Source organism: Rissa tridactyla, chromosome 6, assembly GCF_028500815.1.
Source record: "Rissa tridactyla isolate bRisTri1 chromosome 6, bRisTri1.patW.cur.20221130, whole genome shotgun sequence".
Taxonomy (NCBI): Eukaryota; Metazoa; Chordata; class Aves; order Charadriiformes; family Laridae; genus Rissa; species Rissa tridactyla.
In genome coordinates this window covers 57167026-57190891 of record NC_071471.1, presented here as the reverse complement: position 1 = coordinate 57190891, position 23866 = coordinate 57167026, and the positions used below count along the sequence as shown (strand labels likewise).

Here is a 23866-nt window from a genome sequence, read left to right as displayed (position 1 = left end):
CGAAGCTGCAGCTCCACTGCCAACAGCGGGCAACTTCTGGGCAGGAGGACCCACCCTGGCAGAGCCCAGTCGTACCCGTCTTCTGCAAATTCCCGTCTAATGCCCTGCCCGCCGAGCTAATCCTCTCCTGGTCTCTCCCAGCCATTTCTGCTTCTCGGATTTCTCCCTCTTGGGTGGAGGAGCGGCAGGGCTGCCAAATCTTGCAATACTCAGGCTATTTCTTAAAGCCCCAGCTCCTGAAATGGTGGGGGAAAATGGAGGCTCCTGGCTTCCGGCAGCTTTTGTTTCTTTAAGGAGCTTCTCGTCCTCCTGCTTGTGCAGAAAAACCAGGGACCAGGAGCCTGCAGCCCATGCCAGGGAGCAGAGGATGGGCACAGCCTGCAACCCAGGCAGACTTGGGCTGTGGAGCACTGGCTGTGGCTGCTCTGTGCCCAGGGACACCCAGAACTGCTGGGCAGCCGTCAAAATTCCCACCGGTGGTGACTTGGCCTCAATCACCCACCCCCAGGAACCAGGGACTAAGAGAGATGCTTAAGGGAAAGGTGGAGCCGGGGCTGGGAGTGGGTTTGGGCAGGGTGTCAGGCATCCAACCTCTTGGCAGTGCTGGAGCCTGATGCCCCCGAGGGCTGTGTGTCCCCCCCTGCTCGCCCAGCAGCCTTTCCAGCTGCAGGACAACCCCTCTTTCCCTTCTTCGCAGCCCTCCGTGCTGGCCAGGCCAGGCCAGTGGATCCTCTGGTGCAGCCCCGAGCTGACCCAGATGCTGCCGGCAGCACATACCACGGCTGTGAACGCATTTCCTCCAGGGAGATATTTTGGGCATGGCACTGTGGGATGGATACTGCTCCTGCAGGCACCATGGGAGCATCCTGCGAAAGCCAGGCGTCACCCAGGGGCACCCAGCTGGAGGAACCCAGAGCTGAGCTCTGCTCTGGGAAGGTCAACGCAAGTTGGTGATACTTCGGTGCTCAGAACATGACCCACCGAGGCTGGCTTGCAGGTCCAGAGCTGGGTAGGACCCTAAAAGAAGTTGGTATCAAGACAGCTAACAAAATAGTAAAAAAAATAAGCTATTCTGTTAATTATCATTACGTTAGACAAAATATTAGCATTTTGAGCAAGCGTGTTAATAGAGTTTTAAGACACCTAACAAGGCACAAACTAGTTTAATTTCTCAAAGTGAGGAAGCAAAAGCCCCAAATCTCCTGTGCGAGGTGCACGAAGCCCTCCAGCCTCACCCAGTGCCGAAACTCCTGTGCTGTCCCCAACACGCACAACCCAGGGCTCTCCTGCCATTGCCTCCACTCAGGGCATTCTGGAGGCATCCTGAGGAACCCCGGTCCGACTCGGGGTGTGGGACCGCCTGTCTGAGGAGGCATAAACCTCACCTTCTCCAGTGGTGTCATGGCCCACACCATGCAATGGGCTGGGCCATGAGCCAGAGGAGATGGAGACCATCACACTCCCTGCACGCTGCCAGGGCGGCCGGGCCAGGCAGGACCCCTCCTCCCGCCACCGCCCCCAAACCCCATCCCCCTTCCTCTCTGGCACCCATCAAAAGGGCTGAGCACCGGGCACAGTCAGAAAGGAGCGGTGCCGGGAGCTGGGCCATGCGGGAGTTAAGAAGGTGACATGAGGACAGAGCAGAACAGTTTTTATTGGAGGTGTCAAGAGCAGGAACAATAACAAACCTACAGGCTCCCCTCCTCAAGTGCCATCCTCCCCCCCACCACCACCGGGGCAGTCAGTCAGCATCACGTGTGCGTGCTACAAGACAACGGCAAGGCTTACACTTCGCTTCAGCCAAAAGCCAGACAAAGCCCCCAGCATCCTGGGCAGCGCTGCTGCCCCCTCCTCGACGACTGCGAGCTCAGCTTGGCCCTGCCAGTGGGAGGGCAGGACATTCGCCTTCCCCTCCAAGGAGGGGCAAGCTTTGCGTGGGAGGCGGTTTTGGTTAAGGGAAGGACAGGAGCACAGCTCCACCGAAGTGCCAGGGGACGTGACCTGGGCTGCAGCTCCCAGCGGGACATCTCGGAGGAGCCCGGGAGAGAGCAAACCATGCAGCCTGAGCAGAGCTGCAGCAGCCATAGGCAAAAAACGGCATCGCTAAAGCCCGAAGGGCTTCGCTGCCCCCTCTCTTCAACACAAACCAAACCGAAAGGCAGAGGGGTCAGAAGACAAACCAGGAGGGGAGGTGAAGCAGGTCTGGAACGGCGTTTGGCTCTGGCTCACTTCCCAGCCCGCCGCTCCTCCTGGCGCTTGGTGAGGATGTATTTGAAGAACTCATACACGGACCAGGCGATCGCCGTTGAGGGCATCTGATAAATGACTCTCGCCTGCACCCCTCTGAAGTAGGCGGTCACGCCGCCCACTTGGTACACCGTCCTGAAGGCATTGGCCATGCCTGTGATGTGTCCGCTGATGTTGGAGCTCAAGGCCAGGGACTCCTGGGTGTTGAGCAGCGTTTTGCAAACGTCCAAAGGCGTAGTGGCAGCGGCAGCGACAGCCCCCGCGCAGGCTCCGGAGACCACGTGGGAGCCTGGGTTGTACTGTCTGTGGGGGTTGAGCTGCTCTTGCAAGAACTCGTAGGTCATGAAGTGAATGGCTTGGAAGGGGATGTTCATGGTGAGCTGGGTGGTGTAGCTGCGGTAGAAAGCTCCGGCCCCTTCGTTGCGCCACACAGCCCGCACACAGTCCGTCACACGCTGGTAAGGCGAGTTGTACATCTGCATCCTCTGTTTGACCACTTGGGATGGACGGCGGCAGCCAGCAGCAGCCAGAACCCAGGCGCGGAGGGGAAGAGGAGAGAGAAAGGGTAAGCGCAGCGCCAGGCTTCCTCCAAGTGCCCGGAGTTTGATCACGCTGGTGTAAGAGCTAATGACAGACAACTCAGACCAGCAGTGCCCTGCGTGTCCCCAGGCAAGACTGCCGCCATTCAGATCTGCCGAGGCATCACCATCGCACAGGCATCTCCACCTGCAAACCCTGCAGCTGTCGTGGCCCCAGGGAACACCTCGATGCCCGGGACCTTATACTACAGATCCACCCTTGCTTCCAAGCGACCGACATCTCCCCATCCACCACTGCAGAGCTACCACGCAGTCAGGAGAACCCCCTCTGCATCTATTCTCCTATTTTCCAACAGCTCTTGATCTGGATGAGCCCATCCCTCCCCAGCTGCCCCCGCTGCAGCCCAGAATAACCACAGCACGCGGCAGAGCCCACCAGCCAGAAATCGTTAGTGGCTGCCGCTGAAATGCAGCCGTTCCGGGGTGAGAACCAGATGCCAATTCCCCCCCACCACATCCAGAGCGGGCCCAGAGTGCAGCCTGCTGCTGTCCTGCCTTCCCCCATGCAATATGGCCACAAAGAGCTAAAACCGATGTGGCTACAGACTACTACAGTTACGATAAGACGATGAGCTCCAGGGAAGGAATGACAACAGCCTGGCCACACACCTGCCTGCCCCTCGGGGTCCCAGCAGGCAGGAACCTTGCTGGGCCCAGATCAGCTGGGGCCTGCACCGCCACATGCCCTCCAGTTTTAAGAGGAGAAAATACGTTCATGGCTGGCCTTCCCTTGTTATTCCTCCTTCTCCCACCATATCCACAGACTTCAATTACAAACTCCCTCTGCCTTTTTCATACATACCAGGCTCAACAAAATCGGCATCTTCCCGACATTCCACAACACAAGATCTCCCTTCTCCTGACTTCTCTGCATGCTTTCTGTACCCCATTCTTTTCATTTTCTTCTTGAACGCAGGCCCAGAACTGTACAACATCTTCCCGAGATCTCACCACAGCAATGCCCAATTTCCACACACTTGAAATAACTTCTTGCCTTCTCTCCTGCCCCAAGTCACTGTCCCCAGCCAACCCCCTGGGTGAAAGGCTGGTGCCCTCCCAGCTCCTCCTAACCTGGGGTTTGCTGCGCTCCCCAGAACTAATCTCTTCCACCTACCCCCTCCAAAACGGGCAGCCAGCAGGCTCCCTAACCAGAGCCGCTGGCCCCCAAAGGGTCCTTGCAGTCGGGCAACCAATGAGGACAGCACCCTCCGTGCCGCAGAGGGGACCCCAGCGGCATGGGCAGCGCCTGATCCTCCCCTCCCCGGCAGGCCAGGACCATCGTTACCTTCAGCAGGGTTCATGGCTGCATCGTGGAGCAACGTTGCTACACACCCGGCTGCACCTGCAAAACAAGAACTGCCACATGTGAGGGGTGGGAGACGAGGGACCCCGGGGCTCCACCACGGCCCCGAGACCCCCGCCAAGGCACAGGAGGAGACCCCTGGAAGAGGGCAAGATCCGAAGGCGGCCTCCATCTCCCCTCCAAGAGGCGGGCTGGTCCTCAGCACTTCCCACCCGGAGAGAGCTCAAGAAAGAAGGAGAGGATTGCGACAGGTTGTCAAGTCCCGTGGGCCGACCGGGACTCACTTGGGGACAGGCCCAGAGGGCGGCCAGTGTCCCCAGGCCCCACGGAAGAGAAAGCCGACAGCGCTCCACTGCACGCCTGCCGATGGCGGGCCGTGCCCTGCTCTCCCCTTGGCCCCACGCTCTGCCCACTGCGGCGGCTCCTTGAGTCGAGTAACGGGCACCACGGCGTGACGGGCTCTGAAAGCACGCAGCGCTGCTGGAGCGAGCTCTGTCACCAACCCACAGCGTCACAGCCGGTCCCGGCTTGTCTGCGGGCAGCTCCCGTCCACCAGGCCGGGGCCACTAACCTGCTTCAAGCCCGGTACCGTCAGCGGCTGCAGAGAGCACAGGGCTTTAGGGCACCCGTGGCACCCCAACGCCCTGCGGCCGAGCGGGGCCAGGCCGGACCTGACCTCCCCACAGCCACGCTCGGCCTCTCCCCACCCCACTCCCCGCCCCAGTGCGGCGGCCCCCGGTAGCCCCCGGCGGGGGGTTCGGGAGCAGTACCGTTGGCCACATGGCTATTGCCCCCCGCGTGGATAACGTCGCTCAGCGTCTTTTTTAACTTTTCGTAGCAGGCGAAGTAGAGGGCGTGGGCCGGGCCGGCGCCGGTGGCGGTGATGTTGAGGCCCCGCATGGGCCGCCAGACGCCCTCGGTGCGGGCGATGCGCCACAGGGCCTCCAGCACATTCCGGTAGCGGGCGGCGGGCTCCGGCCGCAGGCTCTGCATCCGCGTCTGCAACACAAGGCCCGCCCGGGCGGCCCGTCACCCCCCGCGGGCCGGGCCGGGCCGGGGCATCCCCCCGCCTCCCTCCCCAGTAGGCCCCGGTTCGCCGCCCCCCTCCCTGCCCCGCCGCCGGTACCGGCACCTTGACGCAGTCGACGGGGTACATCACGCAGTGCTCCATGACGCCCGCCACGGCGCCCGCCAGCATGTGCGTGGAGACGGCGGCGCCCTGCGGCAGCGCCTCGTAGTCGGGAGCGGGCGGGGAGCGCGGCTCGGGGCCCCCCGGGCCGCCCCCGGCACCGGAACCCGGCCCCGCCTCCGCCTCGGCGCCACCGCCCCGCCGCGCCCGGCCCGCGCCGCCGCCGCCGCTGCCCATCAGCAGCAGCAGGACGCGGCCCGACTCCGCGCCGCCCCGCGCGCCGGGGCCCGCGCCCGCCCCCGCGCCCGCCCCCAGCTCCATGGCGCCGCCGCCACCGCCGCCGCCGCCGCCCCGGCCCCGCGCCGCGCAGCCCCGCCTCTCGCCCCGCCCCGCCCCGCCGTCCCCATTGGCCGCCGCCGTCTATCGCCCGCCTCCGCCGCGCGCCCACTGGCTCGCCTGCCCGCCCGCGCCGTGCTCATTGGCCGCCGCTGTCGCGACTCGCACGCCGCCATTGGCCGGCCGCTCCCTCCGGCGCGCTGAGGCGCGCCCTCCGTTGGCCGACGGGACACTCCGCCCCGTCGCCACGCGCAGCCCATTGGGTGCCTCAACTTGGCGCCCCGCCCCGCCGCGCAGCCCATTGGGCGGCGAGCCCGCGACCTTTGGCCCGCCCGCCGTTCCTCTCCGCGGGGCCGGAGAGCCGCCATTGGTCAACTCGCCCGTCACTCCGGCTCTCGGCGCGTGTTGTTTATTTGGGCGCCACGGATTGGCTGGGTGTTGGCGGCGACGCCGCGATAGGCCGCGCGGCAGGACGTCTCCGTGTGACGTCGCCCGGCGAAGGTCGGACGCAGGAGCAAGGGCGAAGCCGGGATCGGCCCCCGGCCTCTTGGGGGCACCGCCCCGCCGCGCTCCCATTGGTCGTCGGGCCGAGGGGGGCGTGGCCCCGGCAGGGCGTGGCGGCGGAGCCGATTGGGCGGTGCGGCGGCGGGAGGCGGAGCGCCGCCCGGCTGCACTCGGCTGCGGCGGCCCCTATTGGCCGCGGTGGGGGCGCCTGGTGACGTGGCCGCCGGTACCGGCGGCGGGTGCCGGCAGCGGGGCGATGCGCGGGCGGGCGGCGGAGGGCGCACATGGCCAGGTGAGCGGGGCCGGGCCGGGGGGGTGCAGGGCCGGGCCGGTCCCGGTGTTGAGCTGTGGCCTCTGCCCACAGGATCGGCGTTTCCTGCCCGTCGTGGCGCTCGGCGGGACCCTGCCCGTTCTTGGGGCCGCGGCAGCGCCCGGCGGCGCTGGGGCTGGCCCTCGTCCTGGGGCTGCTGCTGCTGCTGCTGGTGGCCGCCGCCCCCCGCCGCTGGACCGCGCCGTCCCGCGCCAGCCGGCGCGACGAGAGGTGAGCGGGGCCGGGGGCTGCCGCGGGGCCGGGGGTCGCCGGTGCCAGCCGGTGCTGAGGCTCTCTGTCCCCGCCCCTCCCGGGCCCCCAGGTACCTGGCGCGGGTGGAGGAGCTGACGGCCACCGACACCGAGGACCTGGCCCTCAGTTACGGGGTGGTCATCGACTGCGGGAGCAGCGGGTCCCGGGTCTTCGTCTACTTCTGGCCCCCGCACAACGGGAACCCCCACGACCTGCTGGACATCAAGCAGATGAGGGACCGCAGCAGCCGCCCCGTCGTCAAGAAAATTAAACCAGGTCGGTGCCACCCCTCCCCGCTCCCGGCCCCACGGGAGGGGTCCGGCCGCTGCCGGCGGCGGGGCTGGGCCGGTTCACAGCCTCCCTTCCCCGGGCAGGCATCTCCACCGCGGCGGCGGCGGCCCCGGAGAAAGCTACGCCCTACCTGCGCCCGCTGCTTCAGTTCGCGGCGGCCCACGTCCCCGTCCAGAAGCACAAGGAAACGCCGCTGTACATCCTATGCACGGCCGGCATGCGGCTGCTGCCCGAGAGGTGACTCCTCGCGGGGGGACATGGGGACCCGCCGGGACCCCTCAAGAAGGGGGAAGGCAGCTACCTCGTCTTGCACCTCAGGGAGAATTAGGAATCCTGGGGGGGGTGGATTGGAGAAAGGAGCAAGCAGCGCGGGCTGCAGGAGGGGGGTTTCGGCACGCTGGGAGGGAGCTGAGAGGAGACACTTTTTACTGAAGTCTGAAAAGCATCGATGTAATTTCCCGTCTCCACGCTGGGTGCAGCAGGAGGGCTCGGGGTGGGGCTGGACGTGGGGTGTGTTGCAGCGGGAGCGTCACCGGTGAAGGTGCCTTGGCATCTGTCCCTCTCCTGTGCTCTTGCAGGCAGCAAGCTGCAATCCTGGAGGACTTGGCGAGAAACGTGCCCCTGGAGTTTGATTTCCTCTTCTCCAAATCACACGCAGAAGTGATTTCAGGCAAACAGGAAGGTAGGAGCTGCCGCAAAGCACTGCTTGGTTCCCTTTAGTGTACTGGCATAATGACACTTTCTGTCTCGTACAGGTGTCTATGCTTGGATCGGCATCAACTTTGTCCTGGGGCGGTTTGATCACGAGGATGGTGAGTCTGATGGCTGGAAGGGTTTGAGCAGAGCCCTGCTGGAGCTAAGAGCAAGCTCTGGAGTGGGCAGCACCTGCCCCTCTGGCCAGGCAATGCCTGACTCCAGCCACGCGCATGAAACTCTCCTGGACCTGGGACCTGGAGGGACACCTGCCCCGGTCACGGGAACAAGGCCCTGGGCGGGGGGGGGCACCTGCAGCATTTTGGGAGAACTGTGGAGAGAGGGTTTGTAGTAGTGTTCCTGTAGTGGCTTCTAGTGGTGGATGCTCTGGGGGAACGTACAAAGCTGGGAGGCAGCCAGGCCCGAGTGCCAAGACCCACTGCCCTGCAAGTCGTTCTTGGGGGCTGCTTACAGGGGTGGAAGAGCCCCATGAGGCTGCTCTGGCGCGTAACGGTGGAAGGCACGAGATGCTGTCCCAGGCCCTGCCTCTCGCTGACACGCTGCTGTGCGTTGCAGAGGAGGATGCGGTGGTCACCGTAGCACTGGGGGACCAGGGACAGTCCCTGGTTCGGAAGCGAACAGTTGGGATCCTAGACATGGGCGGTGCCTCCCTGCAAATCGCCTATGAAGTACCCGACTCTGGAGCCTTCTCCTCCCCACAGCAGGTGCGTATCTGGCTGGATGGCCCCCAGAGCAGCCCCTGCCTTCCCTGGGTCCCTGCTGATCGCGGACCCCTCTGCGTCCCCAGGAGGAGGCTGCTAAGAGCTTGCTGGCAGAATTCAACCTGGGCTGTGACGTGCAGCACACTGGCCACATGTACCGCGTCTACGTCAACACCTTCCTGGGCTTCGGGGGCAATTTTGCCCGGCAGCGCTATGAGGAGCTTGTGCTGAACCAGACCTATGTGCACAACCGGTATTGCTGCCTCACCTAGCGGTGCCGCATTGCGAAATGGGGTGCTGGTTCCTTCACATCACCCTCTCCCCACTGGGTTTGCCCCAAGAGCCGCCTGTGGTGATAACAGGTCACACAGCCACGCTGGCAGCAGTAGATGCTGGGGCTGGCACACAGCGCACAGGCACTGCCCTTCTCCCAGCCTGGCAGGTGTTATCAGTGCCATATCTCCCTGCCTTCCTCCTCCTTTCCTCATGGCAGGCTGCGAGGAGACCCCTCTGGTGGCTTTTGGCTTTTCTTGCTTTGACTTTCCCTCTGTCTCCAGCACCGATTCACTCTGCACATCCTTCCATCGCATCCCCACCTCGAGCTCTCTGTCTCCTGTCTCTCCTTCCCTTCCCAGAGCACTACGTGAAGCTGTCGCCAGAGGCGGAGAGGCTTGGTGCCCAGGTACTCCTGTGCCGGGAGCAAACCCTGCCTCCAGATCCCCGGGGGCTGCACAGGGGTGCGGATCCCCGCAAGCGGGGTGGGGTGGCTGTGCCTTGTTACCCCCTGCAGGTGCTCGGGGCACGTGGCCACAGGTCACCATGACAGATCTGTCGAGTTTGGCTTCAGCAGGAGGTGGTGGGGCGGGTGCCAGCACTGCAGGGTACAAGGGGCCACAGCCTGGTCTGGTGCAGGGGGTATCCATATGTGGGGCAGCACTAGGCTAGGCTTTGGGGGGTAGTACAAGACCCCCCACGCAATTGCCTTTCCTTCCTGGCCTGTTTTCCAGCCTGCACAGCCAGTGGATAGGGCTGAGCCCTGAGATACCCTTCCTGGACCCCTGCTTGCCCGTGGGGCTGGAGGACACGGTGGCCAGGGGTGGCCAAACCCTGTACGTGCGAGGGCGAGGGGACTGGCTGGCCTGCGCGGAGCAGCTGCAGCCCCTCCTGGCTGGGTCCAACAGCAGCCAGGCCTCCCTGGTGGGGGCCTACAAAGCACCCATCGACTTTGGCAACAGCGAGTTTTACGGCTTCTCTGAGTTTTTCTACTGCACAGAGGATGTGCTGCGCCTGGGGGGCCGCTACAGTGCCCCCATCTTCACCTCTGCCGCCCAGGTGGGTGCTGGGGAGATGCTGTTCCTGGGGCTGGGAGGGAGCAGGGGCCGTTTCTCTGCCGTGAGCCCTGACTTCTCCCTTTCCTAGGAATACTGCAGCCAGCGATGGGAGGTGCTGACCCAGCGCTTCCGTGGCGGCCTCTACTCGGCACATGCTGACCAGCACCGTCTGAAGTAAGTGGCTTTGCTGGGGGGTTGCCGTGGCCAGACCTCCTGGGGGGCTTTTGCTGGGGTGAGGGACCGTGGTGCAGGTGGTAGCATCTGGTTGATGCTCCCATGTGCTGTGCCTGCAGGTATCAGTGCTTCAAATCAGCCTGGATGTACCAAGTCCTTCACCAGGGCTTCCATTTCCCCCTGGACTACCCCAGCCTGCGCACGGCCCAGCTGGTGTACGACCGGGAGGTGCAGTGGACGCTGGGAGCCATCCTCTACAAGACGCGGTTTCTGCCACTCAGGTACCATTTGCTTGCTGATGGCATCGCTCAGGGAAGGGTGGTTGGGGAGGAGCAGGAGTTACCGCACCGGGCAAGGGCTCTGCTGCCTCAGCAAGGGGAGCAGTGGCGCAGGACCCTGGTAGTATCCCATGGCATCTCACGGCCAGTCCTGATGACTCCTCTCCACAGGGATCTCCGGCAGGAGAGCATCCGGCAAGCACATGCCTCCTGGCTGCGCCTCTCTTTTGTCTACAACCACTATCTCTTCTTCGCCTGCATCCTGGTCGTAGTGCTGGCCATAGTCCTCTACCTCCTGCGGCTGCGCCGCATCCACCGCCGGCAGCTGCGCTTGGCCCAGCTCACCCTGCTCTGGCTGGACAAGGTGGTGGTACCGCCAAGCCAGGGAAACGGGCTATGACATTGGTGGTACCCACCGTCCCATTGCACCAGCAGAACCAGGACTGTCTGACAGCCTGGGCTCCGAGGGCTTGGACTCTTTCTTGAAGACCATCTCAACTCTGCACTCCATCATCTCCACATCAGAACCAAAACCTGTGGGCCAAGGCAGCTACAGCCACCAGAGCTTTCCTCTCTGCCTCGCCCCAGTCCTAATCTTCATGTTCCTTGGCCTCCGGCCTTCTCCTTGCTACGTGGTGTAGAGCAAAGTCCTCTGCTGCTAGCGGGCTCAAGGCTGCAGCCCTGGCAGGTCCCTCAGATAAGCAGGACATTATCGCTGAGGTGGCCAACCCAGGGCTGTTGCCTGAAGCACTAGGCCACCCCATGACTCAGCCACCAGTTTGCAGAGCAAGCTGGTGAGGTGCTGTAGGTCATCACCTACAGCACCATGGTCCTTTACAAGTCCATGGGCTGGAGAACACCAGTCACCAGCGAACTTACTGCAGGAACCAGGTGAGCCACGAGCTCCAGGGGGCTGTTCTGCCCAGCCTGGCCCCTCTCAGAGCACTCTTTAAGAGGTGTCCTGCTCTTTGCCATGTCTTCCCCTCCTAGGACAATCCTCCCATAGTCCTAGCCACTGCCCCAGGCTCAGCACCGAGAGCTCAGGGATTGGTACCTAAGGCACCACCAAAGTGGGCTGTGTTTCCTTTCATACATTCCCTCCTCGGCGCATCTGCCCCGTGATGTCCCACAAGTTCATCAGGCACTACTGCCAGGACCCGTGGTTCTCTCCCCTGAGCGCAGGCTGGGCCTGCCCACAGGGCAACCACCTCACTCCAGCTCAGCTCACTGCCCCAGGGCAGATCTGGGCTGTGGCTCTGCGCTCAGGCACGAGCCTTCTTCCCCTGGGGCTGGAGCCCCTGATGACCCAATGAAGATCGTCACTTTTTACTTGAAGTCGGCTGTTCCCATTCCTGTAGCAATAAACAAACTCCTTGAGCCATCCAACACTGGTCTTGTTTTCTAGCAAACACCTCCCCAACAGTGATGGCTCTGGGCTGGCAGCATGACTGGGGGCTGGTAGCGGCAATGATACAAACTGAACTGTTGTGATTCTCGGAGGCAGCATCCTTTGCTGCTCTGCTCTCCTCCCTCCTCTTAACACAAGGAAATTGAGCCTGGCCACTCAGAGCCCCTGGAAGATGTTGTTCCCTGCTTTTCACCTAATTCCCCACCCCAGCCTAGAAAAGAAGCCACTAAGCTTCTCCAGCTGCTGCACAGCCACAGGGATAGCCCCAGCACAGCTGCCTACCACCAGGGAGGCTGGACACGTACACAATTTTCCCTCTAGCACATGCTGCTGCCTACCTGTGACCCCAGTCCCACAGGACAAGTGCACAGGTGGCATCAAGGATAAAACTTTCCAGGCACCCAGTGTGCTGCCAACCTTCTGCTCCACAGCTGAGGATCCCAGCCTTGTTCTCATGGTGGAAGAGCAGGCTTAGAGGGAAGAAGCCTGAATAAAACCAAGACTGTTCCTCAGCCTCAAAGCATCAAGTGACTTTGCCTCCAGCATCACTTACTAGAAAAAGGATTTATTTCCACAACACAAATTTAACAAACACAGACAAATAAATAAATACAGATAAATTATCTGATAAATAAGGGGAAACCTAAAACACAATGCCCTACTCAGTTCTCAGAACCTGGACACAGGTGGTGGTGGGTACCTAGACACTACTGCAGCACCCTCACTGCTGAGGTGGGAGGAGACACAGCACCACTTTAACCCCCCCTGCAGGCTGCCAAGCGGCAGAATCCCCTGCCCTACATCCCAGCGCTTCCCTCATCACACCCACGGGGGGCTGCAAGCTCCTCAAGGGTCAGCCCTCCCTTCTCACACCCACAGCCAGAATCTGTCTTAGCAAGGACCACCCTCACCGCAGGGGACTGACCACACAACAGAGGATGAGAAGGCAGGAGCCCGTTGCACGCAGAGGGGCAGCTGGTGCCTGAAATGACCAGGGACACAGTAACTAGTTGGGCAGCTTGGGCTACGAGCAGGGGTTTCACTCAGGGGGCTGGGGCTTGAGTGCACTAGAGGGAGCAGGTCAAGCACTGCAGGGACAGGATCCACTGGCACTGCACGCAGATCTCTCTCAGGATGGTGCTCAGTGTCAATAACTGCAGCACTCAGCCAGCTGAGGAGATCTCTCCCTGGTAGCGTGTCTGCTCTCGGGGCCAGGATTACCAGGTCCTCATCCCAGGCAGGGGTGCTGCCTGCCACGCTCAGGGGCCCAGCCATCATCGGTCCAGGTTGCAGCGCTCAGGGTGCGCTGGGCAGCGGATCCAGCCTCTGTCCCAGCACCTCTGGGGGCTGCCTGGTACAGGAGGATAGAGGCTGGAACAGCAGCAAGAGCTGGGGGATGGAGAAAGGAGAAGTTAGTACCAAACTGCACCCACAAGGGAGCACCTACAAACCACACCCCCTACAGGGCAGTGCCTGAGGAACCACAGGCTCAGGGGGAGCGCTTGGTTTGCTCAGGCCCAGCGCAGAGCAGCAGCTCCACACCAAGACCAGCTTGCCACAGCCACAATGCACAGAAGCCAAAGCATCTCGCACCAAGTGAGAACCAGGCTGCAGCTCCCTCCCCAGCCAGACACAGGCAGACAAGCGGGGACATCTCTGCCACCCCAGCCCTCTGCCCACTCACGGTGATGATTTTGGGAGGGGGGTGGTCTCTCTTCAGGCGCCAGCTCCCGAGGACTGCTCACTCCCAGAGGAAGCGCACGTACCAGATGGTCTCGTTCTTCAGCTGCGGCCCGAACAGGGGGTTGGCTTGGGCCAGGATGGCGATGAGCCAGCTGCAAAGGGACACAACCTGCCGTCAGCCCCGGTAGCACGGGGGCAGGGCCCAGGATCCCGGGATGCTGCCGCCTCCAGGGGTTGGCAGAGGGAGGGCTGCCCCGGCAGGGAGGCGGGCCGCAGCCCGCGGGCTGCCCCGTTCATCCGCAGCAGGAGGCTCGGCAGCAGCCACCGGGCCCGGTGAAGGTGCACGGAGGATGGGGGAAGGGCGGTATCGGGGCCCGGTTCGCGGTACTCACAAGAGGTAGCAGCACACGGCGGTGGTGACCAGCATCGTGATGATCACCCTGCGGAGACACCGGCGTTAGGGCGGTGAGGCCCGCTCCCGCACCCCCCGCCCCCGGTATCCCTTCGAGGCCCTCACTCACCCGCGGTTCGGCCCTTTGGGCACGAACCAGGGGGCGGCGATGCCCACGAGGCCCCAGAAGGCGGAGAAGAGGACGAGCGGCAGCGCGAAGCTGTGCGCCGTCATGGCCGCCCCGCACCGACAGACCCACCGCCGCCGCCGCCGCACCGGATGCCGCTCTGCCCACTGCCGCGCGCGGCAGCCAATCCGCGGGCGGAGCGCGTCAGCGCCGCCTCTCATTGGTGGAGACGCGAGGCCGGGCGTACGTCGGGCCGACGCCAGGGGGCGCCACAAGCAGCCCGTCCTCCCCTCCCGCCGCGGCGGCGCGGCGCGTCTCGGCCCGGCCCCCCCGCGCCCGCTGCCGCCGAGGCTCCCCGCATCCCTCCTCACCTCGCTCCGGAAAGGAGGCACCCAGCCAGACACCAGCCGCTCCGTAAAAACTCCTTTATATTACAAAGTTCGCGCTCGCACCCGCCGCCTCCTCCCCGCGCACAGCCCGTCTGGGCGTGCATCCCTCCCGGTGCACCCGAGGTGGGGGCTGTCTCTGCCGCCTCCCGGCCCAGTTCCCCGGGAGGGCTCTTCCTCCAGACGGTTACTTGGGGACCCGCCGGAGCTCGCACATGAGCCAGAGTGCCGTGCTGAGCAGCGCCAGGGAGCCCGACTGGTGCGTGGCGGCCAGAGGCGTGGGGACATACAGCAGCAGGGTGCTGATGCCCAGTCCCACCTGCCAAGAAGGGAGAAGGGATAAGAGCAACTGCAGATGACACACGTCCTCCAGCACAGAGTACAGAGTGGAAAGGCCCACGGCCACAGCCAGACTTCCCACCCTCCAATTCAGAGTGTGCACGCAGTATGGTGAGGCCCTGGGCCCAGGCAGCTCCACCTCTCAGTGGCAGACTCTTGGGGACAGCACAGGTCCAAGCCAGGGGCTGCTCTGTCTTGCCAATGTGCTACAAATGACTAGAGGGAGAAAAAAAAAAAAAAAACAAACCAAAAAAACCACAGTACCTGCAAGCAAGCCACAGCCAATAAAGAAGTCACTGCCATCCTGGTCCTGTGAGGGAGTGGGATATTCCGCGAGAAGAGGTACAGTGCTGTGACAGCCATGAATGAGGTGATTCCCTGCAGAAGGGAAGAGGAACAACCACCCTTCAAGAAAAGCTCAAAGGAAATGCGTGCAGTGGCCTTTGGCTGCACCTTCCATGCAGTAACAGAAATTCTGAGAGCAGTGTTTAACTGTGGAAACGTGCTAGCAGCCATGACCAAATCCCAGAGCTCCCATGCACACCAGGTTAACAACCCTGAAATTTAACTAAAGTTATAGAGAGTTCCATTTTTCCAATTAATGTTTTACTTGCCAGTAGCTTTTCCTCATTTCCTCACGTCATTAGGGACTATTTTTGTCCTCTCCCCATCTGTAACCTTGTCAATTAAAGGTGGAAGCTTTCATGTGGCAAGCTGATCTCATTTTCACCCCTCAGCTGTAGTTCAACAGCATAATCTTGCTGCACAGGTCACCCCAGGTGACTCCTCTTCGAAGTCGCTTCATCTTTTTTAGTCTTAGTGATGGCTTAGTCCACAGCAGCAGTATTTAATACCAGGATTGGTTTAACTGGCTGAGATATTTTCACAGGCTGTTACTGGCATAAAGCAAGTTCAGCAATGCTGGAGGAAGCATTCAATATTGGGATTTCCAAGTTTTATTTCACACAACTTTCCCAGCCGTTTCAGCAGCGAGGGCTACCCCGCTCTGTAGCTCACGTTACGGAAAAGGAGACACAAAGAAACAAAAGTCTGTAACTTGCGCAGGAGGAAGACGTCCTTAAGGAAGGAGACCACATTGAAGATAAATAAGAGCGCTCAACTTCCTCTTTCTGCAGACGCAAATTGGTAACACGCTCTCAGGACTTTCGGACACCCCTGGGTATCACTCAAGCTGACAGAACCACAGCCCAAAGAGAACAGCTTGGCTGCAGGAGGCAACCAAGAAGCAGCACAGACACAGCAGGAAGACAGCACTTACCAAGATCCTGTGATCAAACTGTACAGTTGTAGGATTCTCAAAGATATTTCTCAGCACGGGGGAGAAGGCAAGGAGATCATCTGGGATCCAGCGTTCCCCCATTTTGGGGAAAGAATTGTACACAAGGCCAGCATCGAGCCCTGCCACAAAGGCACCTGGAATTCCAGAGCAGAAAATGAAACTACCAGAGGAGGCACAGTTGGCACTCCAGGTTGCACAACCCTGTCTCAAGAGCTCAGCTCGATCCTGAATTTCTTTCACAAACACATACAGAGACCACACAGCAATAAGCAGGCTGTATGTTGCATCTCCACCTGCTTGGGAAAGACCAGTAAGGGAAGTTCTCGACCGTCAGCTCCCTGAGAGCAATAAAGTTTTCCCAGAGGACATGATGGGGTTGCTCCCAGTCCCTGCCAGACCAGGAGAAAAACAAGGCAGAGAGGAATGAGCCGCAGATGGGACAGCAGTAAGAAACACTCTTACCTGAAAGAGCAGTAAGAAAAATGAGAGCTGTAGTGCCATGAGCAAATTGTCTCAAGCGAAGGAGCTGATGGGTCTCGGGTAACTGTAAAATAATAATAAAAAAAAAAAAAAATCAAGGCAAAGTATTCCCAGCACTGCTTGCAGCAGGTAAGAAGAAACTTCACTGCATATACGGGCCAAGGGATTGGCTCGTGTTTTTTACAGGAGGAATCTAGAGACCACCACACAGCACAGTCACACTTCAGTGGTTCCTCAAAACCACAACTAAACAAGTCCAACCCTGTGCATAAACTGAAGAGTCCACTGCACAGTTACCGGTACAAATCATTTATCCCAGCCAGACACACCCCTGCCTGAGCTTGCCCAAACTCTGAGGCTAATCACTTTTGAGCAGAACAGCACGAGTCAAAGGAAGAGTCCCATAACCAAGAAGTTTACAGAAAAGGTATTTTGTAACGCAGCACTAGATGAGAGTCATGAACAAAGAGTAAAACGGAAGCACCATTGCCCTTCACACCCTTACCTTATCCTCCACATCACTCCCCCAACCCTCTGAATTGACAGGACCCTGCGATCTTGACTCCTGACACACCACTCTGTACCTTGTGTCGTGGAAGCAGCAAAGACAGCCCCGTCCACAGGCTGGCAGAGTACAGAACCAGTGCGGAGCCGAGATGTGCTGCAAGACGGTACTGACTGACCCGAGGAATGTCATAAGAGTCTGGCCTTTCTTCTAGCCCGCTCTTCACCATGTACCATCCCAGCAGCCCCTGACAAAAAACAGGAGAGGGGTTAGAGCCAGACTGGGCTGCAGCAACTGCTAAGACCAGATAAACACCGGGGGCAAAGCAACTTGTTTCCTCCATCTTCAACCAGCACTGACACCCCCCTCCCCAAGCTGTCACAAATCCCACTGTCTCATCTACACTAGATCAGAAGACTTTCACAGGAGATGCTGCTACTAATCCTTGCGGCTACAGAGCTCGCTCACCTGGAAGCAGACCAGCCCGCAGAGCGCAAGAACACAGCCCTTCATGGGGCGGCTGAGCCACCCCTTTCGCCAGAAGTAGGCGGCAGGCAGAATGTAGGCCAAACCCACAACGCGGCCCCACATACGGTGCGAATACTCCATGTACCAAATGAACTTGAACTCTGTCAGCGTCATGTCATGATTCAGGCTGTTAAAGACATTAAAAAAAAGAACTGTTTCATGTGATGCAGCAGTCCTATGCCATAAATCCCACAAGGAATCACCTTCCTCAGAGAAAGGAAGTGACAGCGAAGGAGCCACCGTCAGAAGGCTTCGCGTGCCTTGCTAGTGATGTTAGAAAATACTTCCACTCTTACAAGAGTTCCTTGAGCAGCTCAGCCCACCATCCTTCCACTTCTGCACACTCACATTTTAAACTCCGGGAACTGCTGGTACTTTTGGAACTCGGCTTCCCACTCCTGCTGCGTCCTGGGGGGTTTCATCTCTTTCACCAGGTGCCAGTCAACCATAGAAAGGCCCGATTCCGTCAGCCTGGGGGCAGACATAGACACCAGTGGGGACAACTCACTCCCTGATGGTCTGGAAATCTACGCAACTGAAGTGAGAGCTGCACCGGACAGCCCTTAAAACCATGGCTAGAAATAGGATGGACATCAGGGAGTCCATGAGGGATCAACAGACCTAAAATTACCAAAAACGTGTGACAGAAAGTTATCCCTGTCTGGCAGCAGCACGCGGGGGGCAGTGTTTCCCTGGTGCTCTCAGCCCTACCGCACAATGTCCCCTTGCAACCCGGGAGGAGGGAAGACAGGCGAGGGGCTCCCACAGCCACGCTCGGGGCAGGTCCCGGGCACGGGGGGCAGCGGCGGGCCGCAGGGACAGCCCAAGCAGGTCACCGACGGCGGGGACGGCGGCCTCGGCTCTGAGCCTTTAAAAGAGGGGCGGGGCGCCGCGCTCACCTGGTGACGCCGCCCAGCACCACGGCACCGGCCACGGCGCCGCTACAGGCCAGGAGCCATCGCCCCACGGCGCGCGGCGGGGCAGAGGCGGGCGGGGCCACCTGCTGCAGGAGCCGCCGCTGGAGGCAGCGCTGTGGGGGGAGGCGGAGGGGGCCCGGCGGGGCGGGGGACGGGCCCGGTGCCGATACCGGCAGGAGGAATCGGACCCGACCACCGCGCACCGCTCGCAGCATCCCGAGTGACCCCGGAAGTGGCGCGCGCCGCCCGGAAGCAGGGGCGAGCACTTCCGGACACACCTGGGCGTCACCATGACAATCCTCCGGGCACGTGACCGAGAGCAAGCAGCGACCCCCGCGCGCTGCCAAGCGCAGGTGAGGGCGCGCGCGGGGGTTGGGGGCGGGGCCCGGGCGGTGGCGGGGGAGGGGCGGGGCCGCCACGGCGGGGAGGGGGGCGGGGCTTCCGCCGCCGCGCGCGAGCGAGGGGCGCCGCCCCCCCCCTCCCACCTCCGCCCTCCCGCCCTCGCGCCCGCGGGCGGCGCGGGCCCGGGCCGCGAGGGGGCGGGCCCGGAAGCGTAAGCGGGGGGGCGGGGCCTGCGGCGGAAGTGGGGCGGGGGCGGGGCCGCGGGCGGCGGCGGCGGGGAGCCGGGCGTCCGCCATGGGTCTGACGGCGCCGCTCTGCCCCAGGCATGGACGATGGCTTCCTCATGGAGGTGTGCGTGGACTCGGTGGAGTCCGCCGTCAACGCGGAGCGCGGAGGTAAGGCGCGGGGGCCTCCTGCGGGGGCGGCGAGGGGGGGGGGCGGGCCGGGCCGGGCCCGCTTCTGACGTGTTTCTCCCCAGGTGCCGGCCGGATCGAGCTGTGCGCGGGCCTCGTGGAAGGAGGGACCACCCCCAGCATGGGTGAGCCGGGCCCGCGTCCTCCCCCTCCCCTGGGCTGTGTCCCCTCTATGGGGTGGTGTGGGGAGGGGCGGTGTCAGCCATCCCAGCGCACTCTCCCAGGCGCCTTCCTTCCCTTCGCCCTCCGCCTGTGCCACCTCCCGCTGGCCTGGCTTCCGTCCCGGCCCGTGTCCCACTCCCCACGGCTCGAATTTCTGCCTGAGCCCCCGCAGGAGGCAGGGGTAGAGGTCCTGCTGATCCTCCATAAGTCTCCCGCTGGCCATAGAACCGTAGAGCTGCCTAGGGTGGAAGGGATCTTTAAGATCATCGAGTGCAACCATCAACCTAACACTGCCAGAACCAAGTTCCCAGGTTCCCGTCCCTCCCTGCCTCCCCTGGTGGCTGGAGCTGCCGTGGCTGGGTGCTGAGCTGCCTCTCGCCCTCCCGCCCCAGGGCTCTTGCAGGTGGTGAAGCAATGTGTGAGAATCCCCGTCTTCGTGATGATCCGACCTCGCGGCGGAGATTTCCTCTACTCAGACCGTGAGGTGGAAGTGATGAAAGCCGATATCCGCCTTGCCAAGCTGCATGGGGCTGATGGGCTGGTGTTCGGGGCCCTCACTGAGGATGGGCGCATTGATACAGAGCTCTGCACAGCGCTGCTGGGTAAGAGTGGCTGCAGTCAGAAACGCTGTGCTGAGCTCTGTGCGATATCTCTGCTGTGACTGGGGGTGGGAGTTCAGTGCTGCTCTGGCCGGTGCTGTCGAAAGAACTGCAGGGTGCATTGGTCTGCATGTCTCGTCTATGGCCTTGCTGTCTTTCTCCACCTGCGACACATTAAATAGGTTAGAAGCTTTGCAGACCAAAGTGCACTGCCCCAGGCAGTTCTCAGAGTTTGAGGCTAGGTCTAAGCAGGGTCTAAGGAGGAGACTGGCATGGCTGAGCTGTTTTGGGGGCGCCAGAGTATTAAACTGTTGCATTCTCTCCTTTCTCTATTTTCTTTGCTCTTTGTTCTTTTCCTTACATCCCTGCTACAGGTGTCTAGGATATGTCCCTCCTGGACTTTGGCCTTGTGGGTAACTGGCAACTCATCTTTATTTTTTTCTGTAACACGCCTAGTGAGAAAAGATAATGAGAAAGAGAGGTGGAAACATAGAAAAGGCTACTAAAGCTACAGAGGGAAATTGTTAGTCCAGGCCCCGAATGTGTGTAGAGAAAGAGAATTTGCTTCCACATCTTTTCTGTGAGCTACAACCAAAGCTAAAGATTGCCGAGCCTTTCTTTGGTGATGTGGTACTGTGATTCTTGTGTGAAGGTGAATACGCTGTAGGCAGTACAGCAAAAGAAAGGGGCCTTGCCAGGATTTGCCTCCACTAGAGCAGTGAGGTGCCCTGCTGGAACCAGTGTTTCCAGGGCAGGAGGCAGTTGGATTTCTTTTTGTGGAAATAAATAAGCTTTGCCCAGTAAATAGAGCACCACTGGTAAAGTTTTTGTGGTCTGAGAGCAGAAATTGTAGGTAGTGAAAGAAATCACAAAAATAAGCTCCTGCTTTCGGAGAGCACTGGTCCTGTCCCTTTCCCAGGTAGAGGAGGCAACTTCCCTGCTTCCTTCCTGCAGAGAAAAACATCTCTGGTGGGAATGAGGGTTCTGCAGGATCCAGATGAGATGGGGGACTTTGGTGTTACTCATAAAAATAAAGGTTTGTTGCTTCCTCAAAGGGCAGAAGAACTCTTCCCCATGAAAGAGCATGGCCAAAGACCAGCAGCTGCATTGTTCCCAGCAAGTTCTGGGACTCTTCTGAGCTCCCTAGGAATGGCCCAAGAAGCCTTTGTCCTCTTTCATCTCCTGTGCTTTTCTGGTTCTAGCACAGGGAACTCTCTGTGCCAGCCCTGACTGACCACATGTCTTTTTATTGCAGCGGTGTGTCGTCCCCTGCCAGTCACATTTCACCGAGGTGAGTCACCTGGTACAGTGGCCCTGTCTGGGACCCTGCTGCCAGTGGAAGGTGGGGCTGGGAGGGAGCTGAGCTTAATTAATGTACTATGGTCATTCTTTGGAGGGGGGAAAGCTCTGCACGCTGTGCCAGAGCAGGCTGTGGCAGTGCTGTTCCCCCAGGAGGGGAAAAGTCCAGGGCGTCCAGGCTTGCGGGCTGTGTCACTGTCCTGTGTGGGGAGGAGGTGTCTGAGGAGCTGAGTATGGTGGCGCTGCCCCTGCTGTGAGGGCGACATTATAGTCAGGAGCTCTGGCTCCCCGCGGGGTGGCCAGCGGTGACAAGGATCCTTCCTATTGTTGTCTCCTGAGCTGGCGGGGGGACAGGCCTTGAGCGTGATGAGCTGAGTCATTTCTGAGCTGTTCTGTTAATCTCTCAGCCTTCGACATGGTGCACGACCCTCTGGTGGCATTGGAGACCCTGATTTCTCTGGGGTTTGAGAGGGTGTTGACAAGTGGCTGTGACAGCTCAGCGCTGGAAGGATTATCCTTAATTAAGAGGCTTGCGGAACAGGTAAGTGATCCCTGTGCTCCCTTGGGCGACCGCGGCTGCTTCCTAGGCATTGCCCGGAGGCAGCTCCTTTATGGTAGCCCTCATTCTGTAAGGATACTTATGTCCAGGAGCGCTTGCTCTTCTTGTCTGGCTTGGCCTAAATCTGTTTCCCCAAGTCCACGTGGGCTGGACCTGGAAGTCTCCCACAGCAAAGACTAGTTGGGTTGTTCTTGCTGTAAGGAGGGCGGTGAGAGTTGGTTTCAGCAACTGATGTGATTAGCCCACGTAAACAGCAAAGTGAGGTCTCTGCTGGGGTCTCACAGTTCCTGTTGGGAAAATGCAACAGATATACCTGAGAGGTGGGATAGAGGTAGGAGGAAATGGTGACAAGTTGTCTTAGCTGTAACTGCAAAGTCTTTTCCACTTTTCCTTGTAAAGCATGAATAGTACAAAAAACGTGTGAGAGTACACAAACCGTAAGCCATGGTGACATCCAATGGCTTACTGAAGGCACTGCATGTAAGGTTTCTTTGCTGCCCCACAGCTGGATGTGCGGATGTAGAGCTGAGCAGTATCACTAACACATTATTCTTCTTTCAGGCGAAGGGCAGAATTGTGGTGGTGCCAGGTAATGGGGTTTTTGTTATCTGTAACATCTCCCATAGTCCCTAGCTCCCGCTTCCTAGCCTCTCGCCCTGGGACGCGCTGTCTGATCTGGCTTTTTGAGCCAGGTCCCCAGGAGGAGGAGCTCCTGCCCTGGTGTGGGTAAGGGCTGCACCAGCTGTTGATGTTGCCAGCTGTTGATGGCAGAGCCCTGCAGCTGCTGCTCGCTGGAGGGTTTGGGAACAGCTCTAGATCTGTGGTAGAACATGAGCCAAGGCTTCTCCCATCTCTTTTCGCATGCACCGGTCTCCATTGTCCTAAGGGATGTCTTTTCCCCTCCGTGCAGATGATGCTTGTCCCTTAGGGGTAGGTCCCTGGGTGATGTCAGGTCTGGGACAGTGCCATCTGCGCTGTATGTAACACAGGGATTCTTCCCACCAGGGGGTGGCATCACAGAGCGCAACCTGCAGAGGATTCTGGAAGGCTCCACTGCTTCTGAGTTTCACTGCTCTGCTCGCTCAGCCCGAGACTCAGGAATGAAGTTCAGGTAACTAATTTTTTTTATTATCTTTTAGCAAAACTGTGTAAGGGAAAAGCTGGATTAATGTGAACATGAGTTTGTAGAACAGGCATAAATTTCAGACAGCTTTCTGGGTGCTAATTGTGCTCTCGTGGTTGGGATCATGATGCCTGGCTCTGTATTCTGCAGTGTACGAATCCAGCGGTGCTCATCATCTGGACACGAGCTCCATGCATACCTGGATCCTTGGGGCATTTCTTCTGCTACTGCTGCCCTGGGGCTTGTGAGTGCACTTGTGTGGCACTTAGGAAGGCAGGTTCTGGTGTAGTAGCCTTAAAACTTTTAACACTGAAATGTGTAGGATTTGGGAGGCCAGTGGGTTGCTCCTCTGAGGAGTGAGTGAGGAATGGCTTACATTTGTCCACAGGCCTGCACTGGGTTTCTGCTGATGCTGTTATTTCTTGCCTTTGGGTTATTTTTCTTTCTATTAATGTCTCATCTTTGGTCTGGGTGGCACCAGCAGGTTCTCTGGCCACTGCTGAGACTACGGGAGAGAGTGCATTTTCGTTACTTACTCATCTGTATCACCTGCACATAGTAACCAGTCCTTTTCCTAACAGAAATCCGAATGTTGCCATGGGAGCGTCCTTCTCTGCCCCTGAATACTCCATAAAGGTGGCGGATGTGGCCAAAGTGAGGACCCTGAATGCGATCGCAAAGAACATTCTGTAGTGGAAGGCACCGTGCTGGGACAAGAGCGCTGAGATTCCAGGGTCTTCCCTGCCACATGGACAGATGGGTACTGCTTCCGTCCTCAGGCTGCAGAGGATGTGAACTAGGTGACGAAGCCTGACATCTCTTCCCTTGGCTTCCCCTGAATGACTACTCCCTGGCCTGGAAACTTACGTTGGCCATTTTAAATAAAAGGACTCGTTCCCAGATGTTGCGGCAGCAAGCTGTTTGGCAGTATTTGGGAGGAAGGGAGCTGAGCAAGCAGGGGAACTGAATTGTGTAGCACTGCATGTGATTGTCAAATAAACACTGCAGCTGCCCCCAGTCCTGCTGTACTTTTTTAAAACTTATTTTTATTTTACAGGTAAGACTGTGATGTGTTGCATAGCCTGTCAGGCCCCTACTGCTCCAAAGGAGAAAACAATCCCATCCAGAATTCCAGG

At 59.9% G+C, this 23866-nt stretch overlaps 5 protein-coding genes across 10 annotated transcripts; 2 read left to right on the top strand and 3 right to left on the bottom strand.

Annotated features, from left to right (window-relative positions):
• Nucleotides 1–1626: 1626 nt before the first annotated feature.
• SLC25A28 (solute carrier family 25 member 28) lies at nucleotides 1627–5614 on the bottom strand. The gene is made up of 4 exons (XM_054206887.1): nucleotides 5282–5614; nucleotides 4920–5148; nucleotides 4132–4188; nucleotides 1627–2743 (listed from the first exon to the last, which is right to left on the bottom strand). The coding sequence occupies exons 1-4, from the start codon at nucleotides 5597–5599 to the stop codon at nucleotides 2226–2228; spliced, it is 1122 nt and encodes a 373-aa protein (XP_054062862.1). The 5' UTR covers nucleotides 5600–5614; the 3' UTR covers nucleotides 1627–2225.
• Nucleotides 5615–5779: 165 nt separating this feature from the next.
• On the top strand, nucleotides 5780–11573 carry ENTPD7 (ectonucleoside triphosphate diphosphohydrolase 7). The gene is made up of 12 exons (XM_054204486.1): nucleotides 5780–6410; nucleotides 6483–6659; nucleotides 6751–6956; nucleotides 7055–7208; nucleotides 7550–7653; nucleotides 7727–7783; nucleotides 8241–8389; nucleotides 8473–8639; nucleotides 9394–9718; nucleotides 9806–9891; nucleotides 10011–10172; nucleotides 10341–11573. Exons 1-12 carry the CDS (start codon nucleotides 6403–6405, stop codon nucleotides 10567–10569), a joined length of 1824 nt encoding a protein of 607 aa, XP_054060461.1. The 5' UTR covers nucleotides 5780–6402; the 3' UTR covers nucleotides 10570–11573.
• A 592-nt stretch (nucleotides 11574–12165) lies between these two features.
• ATP6V0E2 (ATPase H+ transporting V0 subunit e2) lies at nucleotides 12166–14083 on the bottom strand. The gene is made up of 4 exons (XM_054204495.1): nucleotides 13782–14083; nucleotides 13653–13700; nucleotides 13262–13412; nucleotides 12166–12966 (listed from the first exon to the last, which is right to left on the bottom strand). The coding sequence occupies exons 1-3, from the start codon at nucleotides 13997–13999 to the stop codon at nucleotides 13319–13321; spliced, it is 360 nt and encodes a 119-aa protein (XP_054060470.1). The 5' UTR covers nucleotides 14000–14083; the 3' UTR covers nucleotides 12166–12966; nucleotides 13262–13318.
• A 106-nt stretch (nucleotides 14084–14189) lies between these two features.
• LOC128910789 (cytochrome c oxidase assembly protein COX15 homolog) lies at nucleotides 14190–18625 on the bottom strand. 2 transcript variants are annotated; one of them, XM_054204488.1, is made up of 8 exons: nucleotides 18512–18625; nucleotides 17665–17787; nucleotides 17257–17443; nucleotides 16868–17035; nucleotides 16266–16347; nucleotides 15783–15937; nucleotides 14768–14881; nucleotides 14190–14483 (listed from the first exon to the last, which is right to left on the bottom strand). In XM_054204488.1, exons 1-8 carry the CDS (start codon nucleotides 18523–18525, stop codon nucleotides 14352–14354), a joined length of 975 nt encoding a protein of 324 aa, XP_054060463.1. In that variant the 5' UTR covers nucleotides 18526–18625; the 3' UTR covers nucleotides 14190–14351. The 2 variants fall into 2 exon arrangements, with proteins under 2 accessions (XP_054060463.1, XP_054060462.1); XM_054204487.1 differs by lacking the exon at nucleotides 18512–18625 and adding an exon at nucleotides 18216–18463.
• CUTC (cutC copper transporter) lies at nucleotides 18525–23747 on the top strand. 5 transcript variants are annotated; one of them, XM_054204490.1, is made up of 9 exons: nucleotides 18525–18586; nucleotides 18899–18970; nucleotides 19054–19113; nucleotides 19543–19752; nucleotides 21005–21040; nucleotides 21456–21589; nucleotides 22169–22196; nucleotides 22613–22718; nucleotides 22881–23299. In XM_054204490.1, exons 2-9 carry the CDS (start codon nucleotides 18901–18903, stop codon nucleotides 23017–23019), a joined length of 783 nt encoding a protein of 260 aa, XP_054060465.1. In that variant the 5' UTR covers nucleotides 18525–18586; nucleotides 18899–18900; the 3' UTR covers nucleotides 23020–23299. The 5 variants fall into 5 exon arrangements, with proteins under 5 accessions (XP_054060465.1, XP_054060466.1, XP_054060468.1 ...); XM_054204491.1 differs by lacking the exons at nucleotides 18525–18586; nucleotides 22881–23299 and adding an exon at nucleotides 23312–23747 and having other exon boundaries at nucleotides 18826–18970; XM_054204493.1 differs by lacking the exons at nucleotides 18525–18586; nucleotides 22169–22196; nucleotides 22881–23299 and adding an exon at nucleotides 23312–23747 and having other exon boundaries at nucleotides 18826–18970.
• Nucleotides 23748–23866: the final 119 nt, after the last annotated feature.